The sequence below is a fragment of the Ictalurus furcatus genome, chromosome 12 (genome assembly GCF_023375685.1).
Source record: "Ictalurus furcatus strain D&B chromosome 12, Billie_1.0, whole genome shotgun sequence".
NCBI classification, from domain to species: Eukaryota; Metazoa; Chordata; class Actinopteri; order Siluriformes; family Ictaluridae; genus Ictalurus; species Ictalurus furcatus.
In genome coordinates, this window is record NC_071266.1 from 11404108 (window position 1) to 11413245 (window position 9138).

General features: G+C 37.0%; 1 protein-coding gene across 2 annotated transcripts in view; it reads right to left on the bottom strand.

Annotated features, from left to right (window-relative positions):
* LOC128615672 (sphingosine kinase 1-like) overlaps positions 1-5693 on the bottom strand; it is a 28222-nt gene extending 22529 nt beyond the window's left edge. Inside the window, exon 1 of one of the 2 annotated variants that reach the window (XM_053637913.1) lies at positions 5093-5693. In XM_053637913.1, coding sequence (XP_053493888.1) covers positions 5093-5559 — 467 coding nt within the window. In that variant the 5' untranslated portion in view covers positions 5560-5693. The remainder of the gene's footprint in view (positions 1-5092) is intronic. The other variant, XM_053637911.1, reaches the window with a different exon arrangement.
* Positions 5694-9138: the final 3445 nt, after the last annotated feature.

The following is a 9138-nucleotide window of genomic DNA, read 5'->3' on the forward strand; positions in this document are numbered from 1 at the left end:
TCGCAATTGCATGAAATAGTTTTGCACGGTCTTTCGCAGTGATGTTTATTAGTAAATGAGACCTTTTAGCTGTACTCATGTTCCAAGCACATGAATAGAAGAGGGCTTTGGCTGAATGCTTGTTGTGATGCTTGTCACATGACGCATCTCGGCCCAAATCTGCGGAACATCTGCTGTAATTTTGAAAAATTGTAAGCTCCTCCGAATATTGCAGAGTTTGCGCTCATTTCTGCGATCGCAAAACCGCAAAATTCTGCAGGGTTTGAATTATGCTGAGCCTCGGCTACAGTGTAAAATAACTGTCGTTTTCTGTAAGGAGGCATTAACGTAACATTTACGGAAGGAGTCTCCAGTTCCAGAGGTAAAGCTGTAACTATAAATTTCCCGACATCTTCCATCTTCAGGACAGATGATTTTTTTTTTCGAAAACAATTCTTTATAGCTGCTATAACGTAAGTCATAACTTGTTTTGCGGATGTTCCACAACATTACATGTAACTATAAATGGATAAAAAGTACAATCTGTTGTTCTTATATAAATTTTAAAAAATGGTCATCATTGACAAATTGCTGTCATATAAGAGGAATAAAACACTTCAGGACGTGCTGTTGTGAGGAAAATAATCCTCGGGTCGGTAACAGTAGCTCTGCTTCATCACACCACCCCGTTGTTTATTATTTTCCTAGAACAGCATGACATAGAGTGTTTGATTATTTACAGCTAGACAGAATCTAGCAGTTTCGGTGCCCAAATATTTTACTAATAATAATTACGTGTATAAAATTTTTCAAGTCTCACCTCAACTACTCTTTTTTTATGTAGAAAAAAAAAGAATGATCAAAAATGACCTACAAACAAACTATACGTGTTTTTCGTGCACATGATTCACTTGTTTATTGTAAAAACAAAGTGTGCTTTACAGTTTAGAACCTCGAGGCAGGACCTTTAACATCCAGCTGTTTAGAAACAACGCAGCTGTTAGTGAGATTGTGTGGTACGGAAGTATTTATAAGAAATAAAACACTCATGAAGAGGAGTTACTGTTAACTCCCTTGACATTTTCCCTTGTTTATTTTCCTATAACAGCATGTCCCAGAGCGTTTTGTTCCTCTTATATATTTGCTGACAATTACACATTTTTATTTATTAAAGAACAAGCTGTACTTTTTATCCATTTATAATTACACTTAATGTTGTGCAATGTCCATGAAACAGGTTCCTTTAGTGTATCATACTGTAGTGTCATACATAGCACGTGGTATGATTACATGTTTATATTACTGCAGTTATTGTTGTTTATGACGTCATCATGACACTTAAGAAAAATCTGTAAAAACATTGATCATTTTTAACCATTTTATTGCTATTAAATATATGTTATAGACCAAGTTATTTTTCTGCACTACAGTTCCATGCTTTACCCAAGTTGTGATAATTATTTTTAATTTTATTTGAAGTGTTTATTCACTTTATTATTTTTTTTCTATTATTTTTATTTTTAGAATTTCTATTACATTTTGTAGTTTCTCTATTTTCTGCTTATTCCTTAATGGTGTTTTTATTGGATTTTTTTCTCTCTTTGTAACATTGAACTTTAATGCATGAAATTCATTATTATTATTATTATTATTATTATTATTATTATTAATAACAATAATAATAATAAAATGTCATGCATTATTAAAGCAATGGCTCTGACTGCCATGTTTTTCAAACTTTCACAGAACATGTCACGGAATAAAAAAAAAATCTGTTAAATATTAAATGTAATTTTTTTTTTCCTGAGCTACAATTCATTGTACCCAATTTGTTATAACTACTACTACTTATTATTATTACTACTATTTTTAATGATTATAAATTTTTAGAATTTATATTACATTTTTATTTTCTCTATTTTCTGATTAGTCCCTAATACAGTTTTTTCCCCTCTCTTTGTAAAGCTGCGTTTTAATGCATGAAAGATGATGATGTTTTTTTATTAGAGGTGCATTATTATTATTATTGCAGAAACAACAGTTCTGTCTGCAGTAGAATTACAGAATATTTGAGCTGAATCCATCCTTTAGGTGTGTCCTAAATAAGAAACCCTGTCCCTGAAATGGAAATGTTGTGTCCTTCTACTGCTAACACCACCGCACACGCTGAACTCGGCAATACGTTGTAACACAGATGAAAGCCGTACAGTCAGTGTGAGTTTGCAGCAGTTTGGTGTTTAGGCTGGATCTGTATCAAAGTGAGACAGATGTAAACAAGCTAAGATATTTTCATCCTCACTAAACTGCACTGTATTTTTTCCTTAGCAACACTGCAGCATTTCATTCAGGAAACTCAAACCCGAAGATAAGACCACACCATTCTTTTTTTCCTGTTTCGCCTTACAAGCCGGGGATAAATTACAAGTCTGTGTGGAACGCTGTGAAACACTACTAAACTGTTAGTAGTGTAATGTTTCTACTAAAAGCTTGCTGAAGCTCATCTGCTTGGTATGCATGTTCAAGAAGTCTTGTTTAAAGAGTTTGGATCTGAAAAAAAAAAAGCAAACCAATAAACAACCTTAACGTTACAGCGAAAGTTACAAAGCCCTGACACTGGAGACTCCTTCCATAAATGTAAAATAAATATCTCCTTAAAGAAAACTTCTATACTATAGACTACTATAGAAACAATAACGTATTAGAAACCTATTAGATGTCGTATTGCACTACTGACAAAGTTATGAAAAATTCTGACCAATCAGAATCTAGCCAGATTCTCACACGTTGAGACTGTATTTCCTCATTTGTAAGTCGCTCTGGATAAAAGCGTCTGCTAAATGAATAAAAGTTAATGTAAATGTTTCTGCTGAAGCACAGCAATTCGTGATTCATGAGCAGCAAAACCACAAGCCACACATTGACGTGTCGCAGTGACCTCGGCTCTGAACCCCAGCAGTGCTGCATCACGTTCGATGCATCATGGAAAGGATTGTGGGCAGAGTTTTATTCTCAAAAAAAAAAGAAAGAATTCTGAATAACTTCTTGGTGCTGGTGAGTTCACTTTCACTGTAGCCAATAAACAAAAGTCTACAAGGTGCATATAAAGTTTGATTGAAGTGTAGACTTTCAGCTTTAATTCGAGGGGTTTAACAAAAATATTGCATTAACTGTTTAGGAATAACAGCCGTTTTCACAGGCTCAAAAGTTATTGGAAAACTGACTGATAAGCAGTTTCATGACCAGGTATGGCCTGTTTCCTTGTTATTTCATGACAAATTAAGGAGATTAATGCTCTCGAGTTGATTCCAAGTGTTGAATGTTGATTTTGCAGCGGTTATGGACCTGACTGTATAAGCTAAAGTATGATACTAAGCTACTACAGTTAGCATGGTAAAGGCTAACACGTCAGGCGTTGGGCGATATGCTAAAAGTATCTTTCTACGATATACGACATGCATCATTATATATAGGATTCTTAAGAAACTGTCAGCACACACAGTGCTATCTGCCCTCTTCCGCATACATGAGCCCACACACACACACACACACACACACACACACACACAGTGCTATCTACCCTACGGTTGTGGCATTGTTTGGATATAAACTCACAGTCTCCTGATGACAGAGTGAACATTTTTATATTGCGCCACTTGTTTCAGTCTGATAACGTGCTTTCTCCATGTCAGCTTGGAGACACAACAGAAGATACCAAGAAGATCCTCTAACGACAGACCTACGATGAACAAAAATAAGTGCGCTTTGCTAATCATCAATCTGCTCACATGCTGCAGAAAACAGGCTAACATGAACACAAACATTCTGAGCTAGAGGTAATAACTTTGCGTAAATTTTTACTGTCCATTAGCATGCTTTGTTTACATTTTGCCGTCACCACTAGTGTATTCGCAGCTGTCCTGCAAGTTCATCCGTTACGTTATCTCTACTTACAATGATGACTTTTACGGTGTGCTTTTATTGGCTCAGATGTCAGTGGAGTCCATAGTGTTTGAGTCCATGGCGACTGGGCTAACAGATTGTACTTGGAGATTAGATTGCAGGGTGTGACGCAGGTTGTCTTACAGGATTCATGATTTTTTTTTAATGCACCTGTATGTAGACAGGAAGCTCTCACTGCTTTCACTGTGGGAAACAAAACACTGTTTTTTTTAAACAGCGCACACAGAAAAGATCAGCGGTGTTGAGTTGAACCCCCCACAGCGACGAATCTACTTATACAGTGTTGAGTTACTGGAACAATGCACATCTGTGTAGCCTGGCATACTGTATAAATAACACTGTAGGTGTGTGAACTGAAAAGAGTTCATGATAAGGTGCAATGATAAAAAACCCATAGAAATAGAAATGGAAATTTGCTAAAAAACTGAAATGGTTACTGTTCGAGGAAAATCATTCGCAAAGTTGTAGAGTTAACTACAAATACTGAGAAACAGATTCCGTCTTTCTTTCTTCCCTCTTTCCTTGTTAAGTGTATGAATAATTGAGATGTTCTTCCATTTTCTTTCTCTCTTCTTTCTTCCATACATTCTCTGCCAAGCTTTATTTTTTCTTCCATTCATTCATCACTCCATCCATTCATTCATTCAACCAATCATTCATTCATTCACTCATTCTTTCTTCTTTTTCTCTTGATTTTGGTTCTGGCTATCTTTCATTGATCTATGTCTCTTTTTGTTTGTTTCTTTCTTTCAGACATTCTTTGTCAATCTTTCTTTATTATTTTTCATTCTTTCTTTATCAATATTTCTGTCTATAATTCTGGATTTCTTTCTTTCATTCTTTTTCTCTTTATTTTGGTCCCACTTAACTTTCCTCGATCGATCGATCTATCTCTCTATCTCTCTATCTATCTATCATTTATTTTGTTTATTTCTTTTACCCATTCTTTGTCAATCTTTCTTTTTCTTTCATCCAGTCTTTATTTATTCCATTCATTCTTTGTCAATAGTTCCTTCTTAAGTCCATTTTTTTGTCCATCTTTCTTTCACCTTGCCTTTTCATTCTGTCATTATTGTTTATTTTTCTTTGTCCATGTTAAATAACACACATAACTTCATATACTTTAAAAATACATCAGAAAAGTAAGTAATACTGTATGTGAGGAGAGATAACCCCCTCAGAGGGTTTGATGTGCGCACCTGGCCGGCGGAAGGACCCCTGCCGGATAGCTCTGGCCCATCTCTGCGCCTCCCCCAGGTTTGTCCGTGGGTCCGGGCTCACTGCCACCCGGAAGCGGAGCTCCACTCTGCGGCGACACGGTGTTGAACTCAGCCCAGTCCAGCGCCTCCTCACCGGGTAGAAATAGACCGCCAAGCCCGCGCTCGAGTCCGCGCCTTCCTCCGCGCCTTCCTCCGCTCCGTACGTGCGGCAGCCTATACAGTCCTGTAGGTCCAGCACAGTTACCGCTCCTGATTTCCTCCTGCCGGTGCCGAGCTTCTGCAAAGTGAGCTCCCTCTCCGTCAGAACCAGCGTGTAGCGGACCCGGGCTTCTCCCGTAAACTCACCGAGCATCGGGAGCGCAGCAACCGCGGAGTCCGGCTCCAGTGTCGTGCGGTCCATGCTGGAGGACGCACCGCTTAGACTGAGTGAGAGAGTGTGTGTGTGTGTGTGTGAGTGTGTGTGCGCGCGCGCGCGTGGAGTTTACTATGTATACGGCATACTTTAATATGCAGAGAAAACTGCGCCCTCTATTGGCCGAGTGCTGCAGCGACACCTCACTGAGAGAGCAACTAATATTCTATTCGATTCTTATTTTCTTAGAATATTAAATTCCTTCCCATTCCTCCTGTTATTTGTCTTTCTTTCTTTCTTTCTTTCTTTCTTTCTTTCTCTTTAACATTTACATTTATTCATTTAGCAGACGCTTTTATCCAAAGTGATTTACAAATGAGGAAATACAAGCAAATGCACTTTTATATCTTTATTTTTCACTTTTTGGCCTTTGTTTTAATTTTGTTTGCATTTCTGTTATTATGTCTTGTTCTTTGTTGCTCCTTTTGTTTGCTTTTCTTTCTTTCTTTCTTTAGTCAATTGTCAACCTTTTATTGTTTCTTTGCTTTTTACTTTCCATTTTTGCTTTTCTGTCATTATTCCTTCACCATTGTCATTTCTTTCTTTCTTTCTTTCACTCTTATATATTTACTTTTCACTTTTTTGCCTTTGGTTTAATTTTGTTTGCATTTCTGCCATTATTTGTTGTTCATTGTTTACCCCTTTGCTTTTCTTTCTTTCTTTAGTCAGTGAATTGTTAGTCAATTAATCTTTCATTCTTTCGTAGCTTTTTATGTTCTTTTCTGCCGTTCTGTCATTTCTTCACCTTCTTTCTAATTTCTTTCATTCTTTCACTTTTATATCTTTATTTTTCACTTTTTTGCCTTTGTTTTAATTTTGTTTGCATTTCTGTCATTATTTCTTATTCATTGTTGCTCCCTTTGTTTGCTTTTCTTTCTTTAGTCAATTAATTGTTATTCAATTAATCATTCATTCTTTCTTAGCTTTTATGTTCTTTTTTGCCTTTCTGTCATTATTTCTTCACCTTCTTTGTCATTTCTTTCTTTCTTTCTTTCTACCTTTTTGTTTTACTCTTATGCATTTCTCTCATTATTCTTATATGTTATATAAGAATCAAGCTCACTGTCCCTGTTATGAACTCTGAGTCAGATCCCAAACAAACTCCTCAAATTCAGAGCCGGTCACCAACAAGGACCAGAAGCAATAGAAATGTTACAGGATAACTCTGACTCTCTCTGGTCAGGAAAAAGAACCATGCTGACGACCGTGTTGTGTCTCAGAGAGCGTCTTCGTCTACCACATGACTGAGATGAGGAGACGAGGACAGAGGATGAACACGCCACATGTAAAAAGCTGACACGTTTGAGTGATGTATTTAAAGACGTGGAAATCATCCATCAAATTCTCCACCTAGAATTTGCTTTGGGGAAAAACGGCTGCATGCACTCTAGTGCAGATGTTTTTTTAACGACCACAAGTATTTAAGTATGTGTTTAAGCATTTTTACATGTACATCCGTTCATTTGGTTGTCCAGCAGTCTCCATAAAAGATGCATGTTACCTTGATGCATAGCAACAGTCTGTGTTAAAGTGGACATGAAGGTGATGAAGAGAAGATGTGTTAAGATTTTAGGGAATAAATAATGTATGTGTGTTTCAGGATGCTTTCTCATTGCTTTTCTTCACAACCTTCAGTACAACAGCGGCTAATGAAGCCACAACTGTTTGCATTTGTTTCATGGCTTTGCTTGAAATTTGTATAACGTTTGGATGGAAACCTGCAGCACATCATGGAATTGTTTAAAAACTTATCTTTCCACTGTATCATCAGTTCAGTCCAATTTTATCTGTATACTATTGAAAATAAATCTCATCTGGTCTTTTCTGTGAGCCTGACATTCCTATTCTTGGCTGACACGAGTACAACCTGATGTTGTAGCTCATCTGCCTCAAGGTTGTGCGTTCTTATACGCTTTTCTGCACTCTTACTAATTATTTGAATTACTGTAGACTTCCTGTCAGCTCCAATCAGTCTGACCTCTGACCTTTCTCATCAACAAGATGTTTCCGTTTGCAGTACTGCTGCTCACTGGATTTTTTTTGTGTTTCACACCACTTTGTATAAACTTTAAAATTTTGCCACATGATTGGCTAGTTACATGCTGAGCAGGGGTACAGGTGTTCCTGTTAAAGTGGCCGGTAATGGATGTAGTAATTTCCAGAAACACTAGAGTACATGCAGTGGTTGTCGTTCTTATTTTAACAAATTCTTAAGTAAAGATGATGGTAGCCATTTCCTGCACAGGATGGATGATTTCCAAGTCTTTAAATACATCACTCAAACATGTCAGCTTTCTACATCCTTCGTGCTCGTCTCAGCCATGTGGTAGAAGAAGACGCTGTCTGAGACACGAGCCTCAGCGTGGTTCCTCTTCCTGACCAGAGAGTGCTGGAGTTATTTTTATTTATTCCGGTTACAGGAATGTGAAAGACCTGATGCAGATATTACAGTCTGGAAAAAACTGGATGCTTTAAGGGTTTGTAAGATAATTAAGGGTTCTTAATATACTACAGAGATTCTACATGGAACACTCTCTGATAGAGGAACACTTTTGCAGGGTTCTACAGAGAACCTTTATGGGACAAGAATGCTGAAGTGTTCTTTCTTTCTTTCATCAATCTATCTATCTATCCATCTATCTTCATTTCCTTTCTTTCTTTTCCTTTCTTTTCACTCTCATTTATTGCTATATTTTTACTTTTCTTTTGCCATTCTTCTTTCTTTAATCCACTATCTATCTATCTATCTATCTATCTATCTATCTATCTATCTATCTATTCCTTCCTTTCTTTCTTTTTTAATTCTTTTCATTAAACTTTAATGCTTTATTTTTTACTTTCTTTCTTAATCTTTTTCTATATTTCTTTTTTTTACTTGATTATTTTCTTCTGTTTCCTGGCTGATGTATACATATATTATAAACCTACACTAAGTATAAGCTTCTTCTTCAGCTCTTTTCAGATGAAATGCCACTTCCAGGCTCTTGGGAATGCCTGTGATGTGACCGAGGGTGGTGATGTAGACGTTTTTGGTGATTTCCTGTGGCTGAGATTCCACAGCGCTCCTCTCATCGAGCTGAAATATCCACAGACTTCCTGTGTTAATTGCATGCTGTTCCTTTATAAAGAGTATGCTCTGTAAAACACTGAGGAGTTTAGCGTGATGTTACAATCAGAAGAACAATCAGAGACAGAGCTGGACATCATCACCTTCATGTCCACTTTAACACATCAGACTGTTGCTGTGCATCAAGGTTACATGTGTCTCTGATCGAGACTGCTGGACGACCAAATGAATGGATGTAAAAATGCTTAAACACATACTTAAATACTTGTGATATGCCATTCTTTAATAAATGAATGCTGTTATAGAAAACTAATCAAGTGTACAGAGGTAACAGCGACTCCACTTCATCACACCTCATAAATAAACAAACAAAAAAACAACGTGTTTTTTCTTTCATCTCCACTTTCACTATGCGCTTTACAGACAGGGCAGCGTCACTTGAGTTCAGTCAGTGGTCAGGAGTCTGAGTCCGAGCTTCACTTATGTCTGATTACGATATA